At 40.3% G+C, this 21,977-nt stretch overlaps 1 protein-coding gene across 14 annotated transcripts in view; it reads left to right on the forward strand.

The window, feature by feature from the left end:
• The window catches only part of CDH13 (cadherin 13), a 748,254-nt gene that overhangs the window by 340,376 nt on the left and 385,901 nt on the right, over positions 1-21,977 (forward strand). For 13 of the 14 annotated variants that reach the window (XM_039502842.1, XM_039502836.1, XM_039502840.1 and 10 more), the window contains one exon: positions 3,926-4,078. In XM_039502842.1, the coding sequence (XP_039358776.1) occupies positions 3,926-4,078 (153 nt within the window). Of the gene's footprint in view, positions 1-3,925; positions 4,079-21,977 lie in introns of those variants that run through there. The other variant, XM_039502847.1, reaches the window with a different exon arrangement.

A 21,977-nucleotide genomic window follows, 5' to 3' on the forward strand; every position in this document is an offset into this window, starting at 1 on the left:
TGGTTTACAGTCATGCTGGAAGGACATAATGAGTGGAGTCCCGCAGGGATCAGTTCTGGGTCTTGTTCTGTTAATATCTTCATCAATGATTTAGATAATGGCATAGAGTGTACAATTATAAAGTTTGTGGGAGGAGTTGCACGTGCTTTGGAGGATATCCTATGATTCAAAATGATCTGGACAAACTGGAGAAATGGTATAAAGTAAATGATGAAATTCAATCAAGACAAATGCAAAGTACTCCACTTAAGGAACAATCAGTTGTACATGTACAAAATGGGAAATGACTGCCTAGGACAGTGGTGCGCAACCTGCGGCACGCGGCCCATCGGGTACTCTGCTGGTGGGCCATGAGACAGTTTGTTTACATTGACTGTCTGCTGGCATGGCCGCCCATAGCTCCCAGTGGTCACAGTTCGCTGTTGCTGGCCAATGGGAGCTGCAGGAAGCGGCAGCCGACACGTCCTTGCAGCCCACGGGCCGGAGGTTGCCCATCACTGGCCTGGGAGGAGTACTGCGGAAAGGGATCTGGTGCCCATTGTGCATCACAAGCTAAATATGAGTCAACAGTGTAACACCCAACATCATTCTGGGATGAATAAGCAGGAGTCTTGTAAGAAAGACACAAGAAGTAATTCTTCTGCTCTGCTCTGTGCTGATTTAGCCTCAACTGGAGTATCGGGTCCAGTTCTGGGCACCACACTTCAGGAAAGTTGTGAACAAGTTGGAGAAAGAGAAGAGCAACAAAAATGATTAAAGGTCTAGAAAACATGACCTATGAGGGAAGATTGAAAAAAAATGAGTTTGTTTAGTCTGGAAAAGAGAAGACCGAGGCGGGACATAACAGTTTTCAAGTACATAAAAGGTTGTTACAAGGAGGAGGGAGAAAAAATGTTGTTCTTAACTGCTGAGGATAGGACAAGAAGCAATGGGCTTAAATTGCAGCAAGGGAGGGTTAGATTCGACAATAGAAAAAACTTCCGAACTGTCTGGGTGGTTAAGCACTGGAATAAATTGCCTAGGGAGGTGGTGGAATCTCCATCATTGGGGATTTTTAAGAGCAGGTTAGACAAACACCTGTCAGGGATGGTCTAAATAATACTTAGTCCTGCCATGAGTGCAGGGGACTGGACTAGAAGACCTCTTGAGGTCCCTTGCAGTCCTATGATTCTATGACTACTAACTGAGATCTGGATCCTCTGCACGGTTTTGGGAACTCTCAAATCCCATTGAAATTAATTGCAGCTGAGAGTGACTTGCACCTCACAAGAGGAACTCAGCCCCTTGCAAACCTGGCTCTATATGGATTCTTATAAGTTATTGCTAAGAGAGTTTTTAATTTCTGGAGTGTAATTCATGGTGTGTTTCCATTATACTCAAATAATGTTCGTACTCTTCAATACCCAGAGCAGTGTGAGCTAGTAGATAAAATAGGAGACTAATGGTCAAGAGATCTGATGTTAAGCCACAGTTTTCAACCTGTAGTACCTAAATTCAGACCTCCTAAATCCATATGCAGGCTCCTGATATGAGTGGCCCATTCTTAGCTGTAGGCACTCAGATCCCCTGAAAATCAGACCACTTATTTAGGAGCACCCTGTATTGAAAATGTTAGCCTTAACTTTTCTGTACCTCAGTTTCTCCATCTATAAAGTGGGAATCATAACACCCACCTTTGTGATATACTTTGAGATCTTGGCATGAATGGTACTATTTAAGACATTAGTCTTAGTAACCAGTTTATGAGAAGCGATGTTAGAAAGTCATCCTGTTTTTTCCTCCTTATTCTTGTTGAAGCACTGAAACATATGGCAAATTAAGTCTGATTTTTATTAAACTTTTCATCTGTATTGAGCTTAGTGTGAACTGGGAAATGCACTTTCTTTGATTTATGGAGGCTTTATATGAGCATCTTAATTAGAAGATGTTAATGTTCCTGTTATATTCCTTGGAGCATGTAGTAGCTCCCTCTTGTGGCTAATTAACCATTAAAAAACCCAAACTTTTTAAAAATGACTTTTTTAAAGTCCTGTCACTGCCAGTCCCAAACAATAGCAGTCAGGTGAAACTGATACTTCAGGCTTCCATGTGCTCCATGCTTTCCAACGCTACATCAAGGATGAGCCTCTGAGAGATCTTCTGATGTTCAATACCACTCACCTCCAGGTTAGCTGTGCACAATCTGAGAACCACGATAGCATGTGGGCAGTTTGAGCCATAGTCTTGTTAGTAGGGATTGCTTGTTGCAGTGGTGCGCTCTAGGAGGGACTACCATTTGGAAAAAGGGGGGCAGATAAGACTTTCTGGTTTTGTAGGTTTGAGTGTAAGTTGCATGTGTTGAGCTGATGGCAGAATCAGGCCCCAGAAGAGAGGGTGTAGAGACCAGAAGGCCAGCAGCTCTCCCCTCTCCCAAGAAAATGACAAAAGTGGGATCCAAGGCCTTCCTAGGAAGAAAGGTCCATGACACCAAGCGAGCTTTGCCTAATTGTTGGTTGGAAGGGGAGATCTGCATGGACCTATCCTGACTCTTTGTTTTGCCGTGGCATATTCAGAATTGGATGAGGGTAGTGGGGAATCCATTTATGTTTTGAGAAGAAGACAAAGATGGTGGAACACATTTATAACACAGAAATTCTGCCCTCCCCACCCCCACAAAAAATTTTTTTTGAGAGGAGAAACTTCATTTCTAACATTCTTTTTCTTGCAAAGTATTGTCTTGTGGCAAATTTTCTCTCAATTAAAATAAAATGGAATAATGATTGTGTGAGTTAGCCAAAAATCATACTGCCCAATAAACTGCAAACTGGCGTTGCTGAACCCACAATAACAGGGCAACAAGCATGCGTTTCCTCAGGGACATTGTGCATTTATTAACTCTAAATGGGAGTGGATCCAAAATTCCTGATACTTTTCCTTTGCTTTTTCCTAAGCTATGATTCAGACCAGCACATAAATATTTGAGTTAATGTTTCTGTGGAAACAGTAACAAAATGGTAGAAACAAAAATCACATGAAAACAGCAACAGGAAAGAATGATTTGGCGAGATTGTCAGCATAAAAGGGCAAGATTAGTTTATAATCCTTTTAGGTTCTGGTGTGTAAATACGAGCTTGCAAAGCATCTAGCTTGTAAGAAACTTCATGTAGCTCTAGGAGTTTATACATGCTGCTGCCACTAATGTGGAACACACCTGAAAAAGGATGTTTAGGCATTCTCTCAAATGGAGAAAAGAGGGAGTGTTATCCAAGAATAGACGCATGAAAAGAACAGGAATTCCATCTGCATGGCTAAGCGATGTCCTGGGCAGGGCACTCAAATATTTAATTAGGAGGATTTTCCTTGCTTTAAAACAGAGGGGTGGACGTGCATGAAACAGTGCCAGTCTTACTTTAAATTGTTTAGAAATGAATTGGGAATGATTGTGTGGTAGGTGGTTGCTACTGAGATTTTTTTTTAAACTATTTAGAGTGGAATTAAGTCTCCAAATTTCGTCTCACTTAAATGCAACATCTGATTCCTCCTCCCTCCCCCCAGTTTACATGAAAAATCAAATCAAATCACCACCGCCCCTAGCCGGTAGGCAAGTGCTGTAGTGGATAGGATAGGTAGGATAACAGTAGCTTGGATAATTGTAGTTCCTCTTGCAGGGGGCAGGAGGGATAGGCTAGTGACTGACTGACTGTTGACCTAATCCTATTGACAACAAGTTTTTTCAGGATTAGATACTAAAATTTCACTCTGTTTTCTGGATGATTTAAAGTGTGGTTTTTTTTTATGGCTTCATTTTTAATGTCAAGAAATTCATTTCATAGTTTCACATTAGGGTAAGGTTTAAATTGTTTTTGTTGAATTACAAAATTTTGTTGAATTTTGTTTTGATCAGTTCAGTTGAGCTGGGTCCTAACTTGTTACTTTCACCTAACAGGTTATCGACAGTGACAGAACAGAGGGATCAAAGTTTCGACTTTCTGGAAAGGGAGTGGATCAAGAGCCAAAAGGAACATTCAAAATCAATGAGAACACTGGGGAAATCTCGGTGACACGGTCCCTTGATAGAGAAGCAACTCCCACTTATCAAGTGAGTAGTCTTAGCACTGTGGCCTGTACCTCTGTCTTCACAAAGTATCTTTTTTTTTCTGTGGCTCAGGTTTGCTGCTTTTTGAGAGTACAACAGGTTTGATGTTTTGATTTATTTTGCATGTTACTATTTCTATAAAATTTTCAGAACATAAAAACTTGCATATGCAATTTCTGGATACACTCACTCTCATAAACACCCACACGCATGGAAACCAACCATATTTATTATCTCTAAATGAGAGGTGATCCAGATTCCTAACGCTTGCTTTTTCTTTCCTGTTTCTGAGCTGTGAGTCAGACCAGCACATAAATATTTGTGTTTTGTATGCGTAAAGTCAGTCTTTTGTGTCTCCTAGAGGCAGTTTGGGAAAACTGTGCATGAAGTTGATTTGCAAACGCAAAGTTCTGCTTGGACAAAAAGAGGTCTCCTTTGAGAACATTGCTGTGGAAGTATTAGCAAATCCTCCCTGGTTTTGCAACCTTCTGTCTAATTAAACTTTCTTCATGCCACGTAGATTAATTTCAGTTCTATGCTTCTCTTCTTATTTTCTCAAGCTGCCCCTGGAACAATATATTATCTAGGTCTATTTACTAATCATGGAGTTCTGTCCAATGAGCTATCAAAAATGTTGTTAACATGAGCATATATCTGTGCATTTGGCAGACAGAATTCTTCAGAATATATATATATTCTGAAGAATTCTAATATTTTTTCTTGTTCAAGTAGTTGCGCAGGTATGTGTGCATCTTGTGCACCACTTCCAGAGAGTTTCCCTAGCTGTACACATGAACAGTCACTGCCATCCTGCCCATCCTACATTTCCTTCTCACTGTCAGAGGTCAGAGCATGTACTGTGCTTTACAGTCTTCATGGCTCTGTGAACATCTAATTAATAAAAGTTAATTAGATATCCAGTTGTTAGTTAGGGGTACTTGGTTTGGTCCCTTTGAGCACCTTTTCTTTGTTGTAATTGTATTTTATTATTGTTCGTATAGGTGCCATGTCTGAGCATCTCCTGGTACCATGGGAGCCTATAGCAAGGTCCCCTGGCTTCAAGCCATGCTTGGGGTGTTGCAAGCCAATGCCCATTAGTACTCTTCACTCTCTCTGTTTGAGGGTCACGTCAGAGACAGGTGTCTGATCAGCTGTGCCTTCAATACAAAAATGAAGAAGCAGAGAGAAGAGTGCCTTAGATCAGGAGTGGCGGGAGTTCTGCCTTGCTCCTCTCCACCCGTTCTCCCCAAGGCTCCACCTTCTGCTTGCTCCTCTCCACCCTCTCCCCTCTATTGCTCATCCTTATGGGTGGTATAAAGTGGGAGGGTCCATGGCCCTTTTGCGCCCCCCCCCATTCCAGCGCCTCTACCGCTAGGAAGTTGCTTTTTGCCCAGCATTGGAGCTTGCAAGGGAGCTCCTTGACCACTGCTCCCAGGAACGATCTCCCAGCATTGCCTGCTCACAGAGATCTCCACCACCAGAGCAGTCCTCCAAAAAGTATGACTGCTTGGAGCACTCTCGGCCTCTGAAGCTTGAAAAGAGAGTGGCTTGGATGTCCTCGAATCCACGGTGTGTGACTCTTCTGTGGCAAAGATAAGCCACTCCAGTACCGAAGGCAGGGCTGCCCAGAGGATTCAGGGGGGCCTGGGGTCTTCGGCGGCGGGGAGCCCCCACTTTGGTGGTAATTCGGTGGTGGTGGATCCTTCCGCTCTGGGACCTGCCACCCAGGGGCGGCTCTAGGCACCAGCAAACCAAGCTGTTGCCTAGGGCAGCCAAATCTAGGGGGCGGCAGGCTGGGCCAGTGGACCTGCCGCAGTCATGCCTGCGGGAGGTCCACCGGAGCCGCGGACGACCGGACCTGCCGCAGGCATGACTGCGGACGGGGGCGCTCGTCCCGCGGCTCGGCTGGACCTCCCGCAGGCATGACTGCGGCAGCTCAAGCGGAGCCGCCGGACCCGCGAACCGTCCGGAGCCGTGCCCGCGGGAGGTCCGCTGTTCCCGCGGCTCCGGTGGAGCTCCCGCAGTCATGCCTGCGGCAGGTCCGCTCGTCCCGGGGCTCCGGTGGACCTGCTGCGGGAGCTCCACCGGAGCCGCGGGAAGAGGGGACCCGCCGCGGGACCGAGGAAGGGCGGCGCAGTGCTCCGCGCTGCTTGGGGCAGCCTATTTTCTAGAGCCGCCCCTGCTGCCACCTAAGTGCCCCGAAGACCTGCAGCAGGGGCTCCCCCCACCAAATTACCGCCGAAGACCCGGCACTTCAGCGGCAGGTCCCTTCTTGGTTTTCTTGACAGCTCTTTGTGTCCAATGCAGAATGAAAGGGAGGTCATCCTGTTACTGCACAACTGCTCTCTCAGTGGATTGACATCTACATTGCTATGTGTTGTACTGCTAAGGGTATCACACCACTCAGCTCGGGTGCATTCAACCTCCACTGCTTTTGTAGGAAACATCTCTGTTGTTGACATTGGTACATGTGCTAGGTACTATGCAATTACTGCAGCACCAAGGGAAGATGTGAATGTGTGAAAAGCAGTCCCCTCTTCTGATGAGACTCCTAGCCTCACCTTCGCTGATAACAGCTTGGGAGTCACTTACAGTATAGTGGACATATGCAATCACTTGAAGAAAAAACAGTTACTCACCTTCTGGTAACTAATGTTCCTTGAGATTTGTTGCATATGTTCACCTCCCCAATTACATTCCAGTACGAATGTTGGGGTTGTTCCTGCTTTGAGCAGGGGCTTGGACTAGATGACCTCCTGAGGTTTCTTCCAACCCTAATCTTCTATGATTATATGAAGGACTGAAGGGTGAGCAGTCAGGCTCCTCCCTTTATATCCTCTGCTCTGAGCACGGGGGAAGCCAGGGCACATGTGTGGCTTCCCTTTCACATCTTGAAGAACAAAAGTTACAAGAAGGTGTAAGTAATCATTTTGATAGAAAAGACTCGGAAGGAATTCAGTCACCACCTGGTCCATAATTTCCATATGGAAATTCAAACAAATGACTTTTAAAATAAAAAAAAAAAAAACTTTACAGCAATTCTTTGTCATACGTGGTTTGGCCACATCAGATCTGTCATTTCACATGCTCTTTCTACCACTTTGACTGTGCACTTGGTTGTATTTGGTTACTTTAATATAATACTATAACCAGTATTGGTTACATAAGTATAGATTAACAGTTGGAATCAAAACCCGAAGAGGCAATCAGATTTGCACATTGCCACTTCTTGTTGCAGGCCTGAGCAATTGCCTTCTGTGGCCTCATCCAGAGTGAAAATCTCATTTTCCAAAAGCATGATGTACCGATTCTGTGCTGACAGTTCTGATCATTACCATCAAGCTGTTACACTATGTTTCCCAGCGTGTGCTGATCAATACCTGTTGTTTCGAAGCTTTCCCTGTCTCTTGTCACTTGGAAGGGGTTTCCCAATCATATGAATATCCATATTTGCTAAATAGCACTGCTTCAAATGCACCAGGTTGTGGTTTCTGTCAGGTAAATGCCACATTATGGACTCCTGGTTCACAGCTGGGGTTACTAGTCGGGTTTATGTTATCAAGTCATACCAATTTCACCTTGTGATTCTGTTTTCTCATTTTTTTTGCAGCTGTTTCTTCCTTTGCTGGGTTACCTTTTTCCCTCAATTCATTCAAAATAAACCCTGAATATTTTCAGCTGGAAAGTCGTAGTAATCTTTCCAGGCTAATGCATTTAAATATCAAACCTCCAATGCTGTCCTTATCTAATCTGGTGGGGCATGTGTTAAATTATGGATAAACTTTATTTCCCTAGAAGAGCAATGCAAATCACATAAAAATAGTGCAGTGTAGTAGATTATCCAGAGCAATGCAAATGTTTATTTTAATGGACTGTAGCTCTTTCTATCTGACCTGTTATAAAACTCATCTGCTCAGCATGCTCACTGAAATCCTGTTGTGCAAACTGTAGTTGAAAAGTTCTGTAGGAGAGCTCTTAACTTGATTAGTCAGTCTGAAAAAACAATGAGTTAGCTTCAATGTAGATGAATCACTATGTCAGGAAGGCAGTAGATTTTTTTTCTCTTTCTTGATATGCTAAAAGATGAATGGTTTGAAAGCTTCTTAGGTTTGTGGCAGGTTTTTTTTTTCTGTATTTCAAAAACTACAGTGCACATGGAAAATAAGAAATTTCCACGAGAAAAGTATAAATATTTTTCAGGTCATCATACAGTATAGCAGATAAAAATGGTGCAGCAAAGATAAAGCTGTGCATGAGGAGTGCATCAGTGTGTGTCATACATACATAAGGAAGGAGAATTAAAGGGGACATTCATAGGCCTTAAAAAAGGATCATGTCCTTTTCCCCTTCTTTATGATGTATAAAGAAGGTTTTTTCTTTGCTTCTTTTTTAACACTTGAAATTTAGGTTTTCCTTACTTTGTGGTTTCTAGAAGATTCTAAGGACTACTGAAAAAGCTGTATAATATTCATGCTAGAGAAATCTGATTCACAAAAAAGGGTAATGAATTCTCCTCAGACAGTTTTAAACACTTTGTTCTTCATTTGTTTTTGTTAACCTCTATTTACCTCAAATGGATGAGACACACTTGCGAAATGTCTTTCTTAAAGATTCAACATGCCCTTGATCCTTTAAACAAGCATTGAGAAACCACTGTTCTTATATCTAAGTCTTCCAGGGAATCCTTTGGCAAAGATGAGGAGAGGTTAGGAATTGCTATTCCTAATATTTCTAACCATCAGTATGTTTTTTACCCTCCTTTATGCACTGTAAAGAAGAAAGGAAGACACACTGGCCAAGATTTTCAAAAGTGACTAGTGGTTGTTGGAGGCCTCTTTCTTTTGGTGTTCAGCTAGAGAGTCCTGCTGTTCAGAGGTGTGTGTTAAGCAGTTTCTGAAAGTCTGGCCCTTTTAAAGGCATCTTAAATTTGGCACCCAAAAATTCAGCCAAAAATCACTAGCCACTTAAAAAATTTAGCTACATTTTTTTTTCAGATTACCTGTTACATGTGCAACCTAAAATATGGCATTTGTTGACTTTTGGATGGTTAACCACTTCAATCTTCATGTTCCCATTAACATTTTCATATGGTATTCAAATACTTATTTGACATAGGAGGACCAAGAAAATAACTACTGCTGCTATATCCCAACCAGAATTGTTGGGAGGGGGCCCTGTCAAGCCGATTCTCTTAAAGATATGTGTGGTGACTAGGAGGAGGTGGTCTCTTTACCTGGAAAATCTCAGACAAATCAACTCTAGGTGGATTTTCGATGTGATTGTGCACTTGACTCTCCTTGCTGACTGGAGTGGCTTTTACTGAAATCCTTCACAGTGACTTCTTTAGCATGTTTGACAGTGGGAGTAATACCTGGGAGAAGCAGCCAACTCAGAATTAGCTTGGCCGGAGATATTTAGAAAAGTTACATGTAGCTGGACATAAAATGGCAAAAAAATGTTCATGTTAATAGCCTAGGAAAGCATTTTCTAGGTCTCCTCCAATGAGAAACGAGAATACAGAATTCTAAAGACTGCTGCTCAGAAACCAGGAAAATAATACATCTTATGATAAAATAATATACAGTCTGAAAAATAAAAAGGAAAATGAACATCATCCCCTCTCCACCAACCTTTAAGAAATCAGTTTAAATACTAGTCTGATTTTAATGTAATGGAATGATAAAAAATGTACATGGGGCTTCTGATTTGTTATCTTAACTCATAAACACCCTATAAAATACCCCGGTACAAAAGAAATGAAATTGGTGTTTATCCAATAAACTCTGGAAATAGTTACTTGTATCTAAGGACTTGTCTATACAGAGCAGTAATGCAGACTATGTGGATGTGATTTCTAAAGCGCACTAACATGTAGCATATTAATTGGTCTATGTAGACCCAGCTGTTGTGTTTGAAACATCTATATTTTAAAGCGCACTAGGGAATATTACAATGAGATGACTCATTATAGTATATACTACTGCAATACATTACATTTTACAGTATATACAAAGAAAGCCACAAACCCACACACACACATCTGAAAATTGCTAAAATAGAACCTGAAAAATTGAAATTAATAAACCCTGACCCCCTGAAGTCCCAGCTGTACAGTATTTTATTTTCCATCTCATTTTTATTGTTTTTCATTTACAAACATAATCATACAATGATATTAGCAGGACAGAATGAACACAATAATTATCCAAGTATATATTTCAAATACTCGTATTCTGTTTTGACTCCTGTTAAAGTATCCAAATGTAAACATGCTATAGACATAAACTCAAAAGTTTTTACCTGATAACCCATTCAGTGGAAAAAATAAACTACAATAAAACCAAAACAGGAGTGAGGATGGCACAGTATTATTAAAGAAGTTTAAAGTGTCAGATCTCCAACAGTGGGAGTCATTAAGAAAATCAAGAGAGACAAGGTGGGTGAGGTATTATCTTCTATTGGGCCAACTTGTGCTGGTGAAAGAAACAAACTTTCAAGCTCCACATAGCTCTTCTTCAGCTTTGTGGTGCTCAAAAGCTTGTCTCTTTCACCAACAGAAGTTTGTCCAATAAACGATATTACCTCACCCACCTTGTGTCTCTTATACCCAGAGCCCAACACGGCTTAATCAACAACACTACAAACAATGAAGAAAATCTGCATTTACCTTCTGTAGCAGTTAAATTTACTGCAGGGTTTGTAGTAGTTCCTAAATTTAACAGTGGGATTTTAAAGAGCACTCCTTAACCATTGACTTGGATGGGAGCAGAGAGAGAGTGATGCTGAGCACTTTAGAAATTCTCACTCTTAAATAGATAAAACACTGCAAATACCATGGTCACGTCAGACACGGTTTTGATGCATATTTCTGGGGACATATATGTATCAGGACACAGTCACATCTCATGTTCTACAGGTGCCGATGTGTGGTACTTTCCCTTCTAATTGGTTCCCACTTGCAGTTAGTTGAAGGTGCAGGCACCTAAACTTGCACCAGCAATCCAAGTGTAGGTGCAAAAATTCAAGTCAATATTTTGCTGGTGCAAGTTGCTTGGCTGAAAATATACTTGTGCAGAATTGACTTAGCTTGAAATTGCCCCCTACTCACAGACTCAGTACATAGTCTATGCACCACTTAAACCCTCAGCTGTATCTGACTTATCCATGGTATTTGCAATATTTTATAGCCTTGCATTTAGAATCTACCCTAACAGCTAAATGTATGACCTCAGTGCAGTGGAGCTGGAACTAGGGATGCTGGGGTTGCTGCCGCACTCCTTGGCTTGAAGTAGTAATAACAAACACCAAATGCATGGTTTCCATCATCAGCACGCTGCCTCAGTGATGCATAGATCTTGTATTGGCCTAATACACAGAGGCAAGTTTCACTGCAAGAGCAGTTTTAAAGTATTCACAATCCCTTGCTGCCTTAAGGGTTTTTTTCCCATCCCATTTTCATTTGGTTTTAGGCAAAGGATTAATGGTATTTTTCAAGGCTGATGCTTTAATGACCTCGGTCCCATAAACCCTTATTGCTACTTATCTGATTCATTTGTGAGCTGTTTATTGGAATTAGATAAATGATGGCCACGTTTGTAAAATCCTACCTAAAATTTTAGTGTCAGTAATGATTAATTCCATTAGTCACTTATACATTTGCAAATATGATGGTTTCTCTTGAGAAGATGACAGTTAAAGTTTGGAGTGACAACAAAGTTCAAAAGTCAATGCAGTAGAATTTGTTTTTTAGTAACCACCATTTATAGCATGTACTGGGCTATACTGATTAAATCTTTCTTACCAAAGGAAATTTCCAGCAGCTGTTGACATGTTTGCCCCTAATTTACTATGATCAGGAGGCATTTGGTTGTAAGAATCTGCTCAGAAATAGTGTCGTCTTGTTCTCTGATAGCTTGAAAGGCAGGAATAACTGCCAGACCTGTTCTGAACACTACTTGGCATCAGGTAATGAATGTAACAGTTTGAAGAGGGTTAATCATAACTAAAGATTGACTAAAGAGGTAGAGTTCCAATCTAGATCCACATTAGCTTTATTATAGTTATTATTTATATAATAGTAGTGCCCAGACATCCTAGTCAGGACATGGCATCCTATGTACAAACACTTTATGAAGACATGGGCTCTTCCCAACAGTGTTTGCAGTCATAGTTTGATTTCAAGGTGGAATAGTGGCTAGGAATTTGGTTTGAATTTAATGTCTCTGAGATCTCACAAGCTTTTTTGTGTCTCAAATTTGGCATCCAAACTGGATACAATACACAGCTGACACAACAAGGACATATTCAGATCTGGGCATTCACACACTTCCTAAATTTGAAGGGCCTGGTTTGGCTACCTCTGTAACATGACAGGCCTTGACATAACTGTTTTGCTTCAATGATGTTTAAGACCAAATCTCTCTAAAAAAGAAGAAGAAAGATCTTTAGATTTCTGAGGGATGAACCCAGAAGCTCCTTCATTTCAGATAAGCATCCATAAATGTGGTTGAGTACCCCAAAATTCCAGAGTTTTTATGTCTGCAAAACAGGAATATAAATCTCAGGAAACATCTCATACTTTGTGCTGCTGATTAAGCTAGAACAGAACAGTCTTTTTTCATGGTGGTAAAGCATATCTTGCATTTATCCCAGCTGGAACAAAGAAATATAGATGTATGAGATAATAATATTGGAAGAATAAGTTAAATAATATTTTTCTAGCTTTTAAAAAATCTTCTAGTTGAGGGTCATTTTGAATTAGAGATGGGCTTGAGTTGTACTGTTTGGTATTTTGATAGTTAGGATCCATGGGTGAAATCCTGACCCCAGTGAAGTCAATGGAAGTTTTGCCATTGGCTTTACTCAGGACAAGATTTTACTCCAGGAGTTTGGTTCAGCTAGTGTAGGAAATAGGGGCCAGTTGTAAAATTCAAAATCTAAACTTTCTTAATATTTAAGGTGGCGTTCAGATCAAAGGGTCTGATTCCTCTAATGTTGGGCTTCATTCTATCACCCGCAGTCATGATGGATGGTACATTACTCCACAATTACTCTGCGTGAGTAAGGGTGGCATTTTCAGTTCCATTGAGAATAGGGGCCAGTTGAAGAGTTTAGAAATGGATCTGAACTTCCCCATCATTCTAGGGGGGTTTGGACATGGCTGTTTTGTTCAGGCCCATCTCTGGTTTGAGTTTTTTGTCACTTATTTTTAGTTTAACCCAATCAGTTTCCTCAGCTCTACTTAATATCCCAATTAACGCAAGCCACAAATCTGACCCAGAAAGGCAGCAGTGCTTCCTGATTTCCTTTGCAGTACTGCCAATATAATTTGTTTGAATTTTCTTGTTTTGTCATTATCAAAGGCTAGGCATCCTTGTACAGGGAGACAATCTGTCACTGCAGAAAACAAGCTGAAAGCTCCTACAATTGATTTCACACCTTGTACATGTTAAACATTTTCTAAAACAAATAAAGCCCTTCATTTTTTAAAAAATAAATAACTAAAACAATCTCTTCACTTTTTTTTATTAACAGTTCAAATTGCCTAGGTAAATTTTGTCACCACTCTAATTTGCATGCTGTTGTTGAGTGGCTTTATCTTGCTTTTTTTGTTTTGCACTTCCAGTGCATCAGTTTCTGTCTGATTATCTATTCAGACTTGTAAAGCAATTATGAAAGGACTTCAACCTTGTATTAGATACAGAAGTCAGATAGACTCAAATGGAGGCTACCCATTGGCTAGCTGGCACATTATCATTTGGGACCAGATCTTTAAAGGCATATAGGCCTCCAAATCACATTGAAATAAACGTGAGTTAGGTGCCTAAATATTTTTTTAAAATCTTGATGCTTAAGATGTGAAAGATCCAGAGCTTCTTGTCAGTGCTGTGGGATTTGCATTTAGCGATAAGTGATGAGTGAACTAGTTTGTACAATGTGAATCTCTGGCCAAAACTCAAACCAAATATTAACAAAACTTTATTACTCGTTTTAAAGTTCATGGACTGTCTTGTCCATGAGAAATTATGCTCCTTACTTATGTTGATTAATTAGTGGATGTGTTGTCTGCCCTTTGTGTGTGAAGAAATAGTTGTAAGAATGAAGTGCAGAACTCATGTCTTTGACTTAATGTTCCTACAGCTGTTTCCTTATACACAGGGTCACACAACACATCCACTAATTAATCAACATAAGTAAGCAGCAACAGTAACAACATCTATAAACTAATAAAACTGTTCCTCCCAACAGGCTAAGGAGGAATAGGAGAGAGATTATAATTCTTTTACAGTTTTAAAATACTTGGGACATGCTTAGCTACTTGAGCGATGGAGGTCGTATGAATTCCTCGATATCTTAGATCTAGAAATTGAGCCAGACTTAATTACCAAACCAACCCAGACAAATTGGGCTCCAAGAGGTTTCTTGATTAGCTTGTGCTTATTGCAGTCCTTCACATAAACTAGAGCAGACCACAATGATTACCTGCATGAACTATTCAGCATTCCCAAGCCTGGCCTCGGCTTGGACCTCTGCAATCTTGCACACCCAAGCCAAGAATTTCAAAAACAGGAACCTACTTTTAGACTCCCAAATCCTTATTTAGGCTCTTAGAGGAGTGATCTGACTTTTCAAAAGGCTGAATGCTATTGATTTCCACAAGACCTGCTGAATGCTCAGATCACTTTATTTAGGAGCCTATATAGGAATTTAAGGATCAGATATTCCAAAGCTCTCAATTAAGCAAATAAAAGAAGTGGCCAGATTTTCAGAAAATGCTATTGGCTTCCTCTTAAAACAATGGGAGTTGCTGGGTCCTGAGAACATTTATTTCCTGAGGACAGATGTACAAACATTAGTCTCTTATTTTTGAAAACCTTGGCCATGGTCATTGGCACAAGCAAATCTATGCCTGTTTTTGCTTGTACGAAAGTGATTCACACATGAACATGCTAATATGTGCAAAGTTAGAGGTTTATGAAAGTGTGCCCTTTGTTGCATAATGTCTTCATTTCACACCGTTCTAAAACAAATACAGAAACAAACAATAAGCTAGAGTAAATATTTAATTCTGTGTGTGTGTGTGTGTGTGTGTGTGTGTGTGTGTATTTTAATCCAGTATGTGTGTTTGTACAGCACCTCCCACAATTGGTCCACATCTTTATTGGAGTCTTTGGGTCCTGCTACAATACAATCAATATTATTACCAGGGCCTGATAGTTGCTCCCATCTGTCTTTTTATTTATTTATTTATTTACTTACTTATTTTTGCTAAAATTGCAAGTTGAAAACTACTAGTCAAAAATGACCTTGAACGTATTAATGTAGCAGCAGCCTGTTGAGGCGCCAGCTGTAAATTATATCATTATGAAAGGTGGAATAACTTGTCCTTTATATATAGACCTGTTCAGTACAGTTCAGAACAGTTTTACATACTCAGAATATTGGATCCGGTATGGTATGAGGAATTGCTCTGGTGATCTACAGTCTTCAGATATATATGCATAGACAACCACAGCAGCAGCTCGGGGAGTTTGCTATATTTCTTAACTAGTACTGTAGTTGGTACCTGCACCTTTTTACCCTTGAAAATATCTGCTGGAACAATGCCTGCCATAAATTATTCACTCCATGGCATTGCCTCTTAACATTTGAATCCCCCCCACAGAGATATTTAGAATTATGAAATCATATCTTCTTAGGCCCAAATCGTCTCCTCTGTGCAAAGCTCTGAGTAAAGGGACTTTTGTGCAAGCGAGCTGTGTGGGGGACAGAAACGTTGCTTCCCCATAAACTATAGACTGAAGGTTATGTCTACACTGAAGCTTAAAGGTGGAAATCCCAGCATGGGTAGATGTACCTGTGCTAGCTCTGATGAATTAGACATCGCAGGAGAAGCAGAAGGGGCTAGTTGCCCTAACATGTGGCTAGGGTATTGGACTTTTGGCACCTTGCCCCTCCATCTGCTTGTTCTGCAGTGGTTACGCTTCTAGTTTTAGCACTCTAGTTAGATCAGAGCTAGTGTGGGTATGTGTCCTCGAGCAGGAATCTTACATCTTCCAGCTCTAGTGTAGACATACCCTAAGATACATGATAGATCAAACCACAACAAAAATCAAGCAAAACAGCCCTACAAGGGTAGATTTCTGTGTCCTTAGGCGGACTAGATTCATCTAGTTAATTTCCCCCCTCATATTGATGAGAGCAAGTAGCAGCAAGATTAAGTACTTGGTAATTGAGTCAGAAGCAGTATTGATGTCAAATTAATGCTGTCAAATCCAGAATCCAATCTTGCAAGGTGCCAAGTGCCTACTGTAGCATAATGCCACTATATGTATTTATCAGGAAGCGCAGAGGCAACAGGAAGCTGGTTAGAGAGAGATGGAGATGTATAGGGCTAGATTCTGATGTCACTCTGCACAGCCCTGTTGAAGGCAGTTCATCGTGGTCTACACTTGAAAGCTGCACTGTTGTAACTATTTTGGTTGGTGTATGAATTTTTACTTCTATAGTTTATGCTAGTGCAAGCCTGGGTGTAGACACAGTTTTACTGATATAAAAGTGCTTTATGCCAGTATAGCTTATTCTCCTTCCTGTATAGAAGTATTTATATTGGAGTAACACCACCTTGATATTAATGCAATTGAGTCCACACTAGGGAGGCTGTTCTGCCTTAAGTATATGGGTGGGGTTGAAGTGACACAACTTTCTAGGGTAGACAAGGCCTGAAGCTAAGCCGATTTTTACCAGGATCTGACCCACAGAAGTTAGGGACTTTCTGAGTGAGACCCAGGCTTTATCCATTCCATTGCAGATGTAATAGTCAAATCAGTGCATTTCACTGAAACTAAGACTCTCCTCTTCTCTGAGAATATTATGACCGCGACAAGATTCTGAGCACCCTCCTTTTCCATGGACTGCCCTGGGAGATGAAGGACCTCAGCAGTATGTAAGAGGTGCTCACTTTCTTGCCTGATCCTGCATTTTACTACTCATGTTTTTCTTCCAGGGATTAGTTTTCCTCTTCCAGAGACGTCATCACCAGTCCCCATGCTGAAAAGTCCATGTAGTAGAGTTAGCTAAATTTCATGTAATATTGCCTTGTAGCAGCCTAACAGTGCTCTTTGATTCAATACCCAGTTCTGTCTCACTGGCAGAAGATAGATTTCATGTCCTTTTTCTCAAGGGGAAGTAATTCAAAGGAGCTATCCTTGAATTTGCCTGGCATGTTGAAATATGGATAATTTATTGCAAATATGTATTTTTATTGTAAGCTATATAGTTCTTTTTTGGAACCAGAATTTTCATCTATTCAATCAGTTTATCTAAATATGCTGCCTAAATATATTACCTTCTAACGTGTTAAAAATCATGTCTAACAGCTACGCAAGAAACTTTTTTTTTTCCTCTGATGTCTTTTTTTCTTTTTCTGTTTCTTTTCCTTTTGTGTGAACAACTGGGATTTCAAACAGTCAAGTTTTTTCTGCTTTGTGTGACATAAGGCCTGAGATCATCTTCATGTTGCATGTGCTATACTATTTCACGCAATCTAATTATGGCTCAGAGTATGTCAGTTGCTTGTAACAGTTATGTATTGTTCACAGCTAATGGAATTTGGATTTAATATTTAATACACTGTGACAAGTGACAAATAAATGCTTGACATAAGGATTCCACATTATTTCTGAGCTTACATTTTACTAACTCCAAAATTAAGGTAGAATGTCTGTGACACATGGCCAGAGAACGTTAAACATTCTGCAGAATAAATAACCCTCAAAAGACATGTGGGGAGACAATTTTTGTGTATTTACATATGTATGAGAACAGACCCTTTCTATGGTGTATTCTGATAATTCAGAGATCAAAAGAATATCATAGCATTTGAATGAATTGTAAACATGGGGTATCTCAGTATTCATTTCTCTTTTGAAATATACTGAGAATCATTGAGGAACAAGCAAATTGCCTTATATTAATTCTATAGCTAAGTACCGATGATGGACCTCCTTCAAAGTCATCCTAATTATCTTTTGTTCTCGGAGGAACTCCCAGCTTGTCAGAGAGGACATGAAATTGTATAAAAGATCCCTGGGCCCTGATTCTGTCATCTCAGATCTGCTTAAGGCTTCATACAGGGGAAGCTTTGGACTTCTGAGTAACCGGTGAGGTAACAAAGAAGCTGTTTTATGCTGGCTTGGTAAATCTAAGTATTGGAATATCCATCAGATTTTGGGGGATTGTCTGCCCCATTCTTTGCAGCTCACCCTAATTGAGTGACCATAGATGGCCCCCACTGGAACGCGGTACCTTATACCTTTTCTTTGTGTGTGACTCTTGAACTGGTGAAAGTTATCATAGAGTCCTATGTTTACTCATGAACAGGTATGGTTTAGGCATCAGACATTCAAGCTTCTTCACTCTGTCTTGTCACTATATTTTAATCTACTTCCTAAGGAGCTAGCTCTTTGAATGGGAGAGTCATTCATGCAGTCCTTCTCCCAACTCATTCACTGGCCTCTGTGATGAGTGCCAGCAAAGTTGTCAGTCTGGGTTAGATTGGGGTGTGTGTGTCATAGAATCAGAATATCAGGGTTGGAAGGTACCTCAGGAGGTCATCTAGTCCACCCCCTGCTCAAAGCAGGACCAATTCCCAACTAAATCATCCCAGCCTAGGCTTTGTCAAGCCTGACCTTAAAAACTCCTAAGGAAGGCGATTCCACCACCTCCCTAGGTAACCTCCTGTCTGTACACCTGTCCGTCAGGAAGTGAACTGAGACTACCAACTCATTTTATATAGTTGCAAAAAGCTATTAGATTTGTCATGCGGAAATAGTGACTTGGAAATGAAAGCTTATATATTCACTACCACATACATGAGCCACTATCTTCCTTTACTATGGTTTAACTGTTCACTTTACTCATATCAGTGGTGCCAGCACTTGGGCCTTTAATTTTAAGATGACCAGTCAATTATTTTCATTAAATATGGATAAATAGCGTGCATCTAACCTGTAAAATAAGGGTTCTTACTTTAGGAATCCAGAAAAAATTACCACTTCTTAAATGAAGGGCTTGATTTTCAATAATGCATATGTACAATTCCAGCAACACTATAGGGCAGGGGTCGGCAACCTTTCTTAAGTGGTGTGCTGAGTCTTCATTTATTCACTCTAATTTAAGGTTTCGCGTGCCAGTAATACATTTTAATGTTTTTAGAAGGTCTCTTTCTATAAGTCTATAATATATAACTAAACTATTGTTGTATGTAAAGTAAATAAGGTTTTAAAAATGCTTAAGAAGCTTCATTTAAAATTAAATGCAGAGCCCCCCTGGACTGGTGGCCAGGACCCGGGTATTGTGAGTGCCACTGAAAATCAGCTCGCGTGCCGCCTTCGGCACCCGTGCCATAGGTTTTCTACCCCTGCTATAGGGGGACAGAGAGCCATTCTGTAAGTGTCAGTTACATACACCAAATTGTGTGTGCAATTGCCTTGATTGTGCATGCAAATCAAGTATTTGCACATGCTAATTAGAGGTACAATATGCTTAGACTTGCAGACACATTTTTTTAATTGAGCATGAAATAGTTAATAACAGCTAGGAAGTCAATGGAGTGTCAGGTCTCCAAGAGTATCTACAGATGCAGTATCACTGGATTTTTTTGGAGAGAGAGAAAATTAAAAACTGTCAGAAGACTAGAGGTTAAAATAATGGGATTTCTATGAATGAGTCAATTTTATTGTCTGTATATACAAAATAGATATTGTATAAACTCCATAATTTTGCATATCTTGTTCATTTTTTACTGTAGATAGACTCCTTGATGAATACTGTCGGTCTTAATGTTATGAGATATCAGCAGGATACTGTGCTTTCATTTCACAAACCACTGACATGCTGGTCTCATCTATTTGGGAAGCACATAAAGTCAATGGTTACTGTGGTTTGCTTTCAGATCTCAACACTGGCATGGCTTTGTCATAGTTGCCAGGTGTATGTCCATGTCATTGCTAAGAGAAATAGAGTGAAGTTTTCTTATTGTCAGGGACGATCAGTTGTTTGGTTATAACGTACCACCTCAGACAGAGCAGCAAGCTTAGGTTCTTGTGCCAAAATAATAATTATACTAAAAAAAAAACAAATGGTAGGGAGAATGAAGTTAGTGTTTTTTCATAAAAATGGGGTGGTTGTGAAGGAGGTAACTCCCTCCTCCAGTTAAACTACCATCCTAGCGATCAAAGCTTACTCACACAGACAGGAGGAAATGAGGATAATTCTGGTTTTGATTTTTTTTAATGGAGTAGCAATGCTGGAAAGAATAGTAATGTGAATGTGAGTTAGAGCTAATGACATGTTTGTCATATCATGCTAATAGTCTGTGAAGCAATTTTTTGCCATTATATATTAATTGGTATCTTGAGTATTTAAATGTCTTCATGATACTTTTGCATGCCTTAATTGATTCTAATACTATAATTATTGCTGTTTGTCTGAATTGTGGTAGTACTGTAAGCATCCAATTGGGACTGTGGTCTTATTGTGTTAGGTGCTGTATAAATACACGAGAAGTCATGGCTCCTTCTCCAAAGAGCTTGTGTTCTTCAAAGCATGGTGAGGGATTAGGCTGTGCTTTGTCTATGGTTGTAGCAGATAACTCCCCTTCCCTGAGAAATGTGATGTGCACAGCCGAGGAACTGTGCATTAATGGGTGTCTCTGTGGTTCGGTGTGTCTCTGAGCAGTGCAATAACTTCTGGATCAAGGTGAGCAAGAACACAGTACCCATACCTATTAAACCTGCATCTCTCAGTTGCAGGTACAAGTGACATTATGTTGCCTGTGCCCTTCAGTATCTACTAGTAGTAGTAAGAATAACGGCAGCTTTCTGAATGGTTTACCTTGTGGTTAATTTCTTTTTTTCCTAGTAGCCATCTACAGTTTATTAGAAAAAAAAATTGCACCCAGTTGTATCAAGTAGATAAGTGCTACTTGATTGCATTCCAACTCCTTATAGCAATTTACTTTTGGGTGAATGTTTCTGAGAGACGTGTCAAAAAGTGGGCTCTGGTTTGATGCCTGCAGTCTTATGAGCACAAATTCTGTGCATCCATTTACCACAAAATTTGTAGCACCTTTGAGATGCTGTGCATATAAATGCAGGTGTTTAGAATCTCAGCTTTGTTCTAAAGAATTGAAAAACCTAGAACTAGGGTGAGACTACTCTTTCTTTCTGACCTTTGTTAAGCAACCTGGCTGGGACATGTTCTTCAGTTGAATCCACTTGACACACACATTGGATGTACCTGTTTTGACACATGGGCATTGTGACAACTAACTATATCTAGAGATCATTAAGTTTTTTCTTGGATGGACTGACAGGGAATATCACCTTTGTTTCATTGACAATAATCTTTCTCTGAAACAGTCTCGGAGCCCAAATGCTGTTGAAGCCATGTTGGTCCCAGGATATTAGAAAGACAAGGTGAGTGAGGTAATATCTCTTATTGGACCAGCTTCTGTTGGTGAGAGAGACAAGCTTTTGAGCTACACAGAGCTCTTCAGGTCTGGGAAACGCTCTGCATACATTTCCTAGACCCGAAGAAGAGCTCTGTGTATGTTCGGAAGCTTGTCTCTCCCACCAATGGAAGTTGATCCAATAAAAGGTATTACCTCACCTACCTTGTCTCTCTGTGATCAAATGAAAGACATCAGTATACTCCACCCAGCTTCTGAACCTCTCTCTGACATTAATGCATAATCATTTTTGTTTGCATGGATGGAATTTCAAAAGAAAAATATCCATTTTGTTCTGCTCTTCTTTCCCATACCTACCAAAATCTTTTAGCTGGGTTGTTCTTCAGTTTGTGAAAGCAGTTTCCCTCCATTCCATACTTCTGACCTTGT

Source organism: Mauremys reevesii, linkage group 16 (genome assembly GCF_016161935.1).
Source record: "Mauremys reevesii isolate NIE-2019 linkage group 16, ASM1616193v1, whole genome shotgun sequence".
NCBI classification, from domain to species: domain Eukaryota; kingdom Metazoa; phylum Chordata; order Testudines; family Geoemydidae; genus Mauremys; species Mauremys reevesii.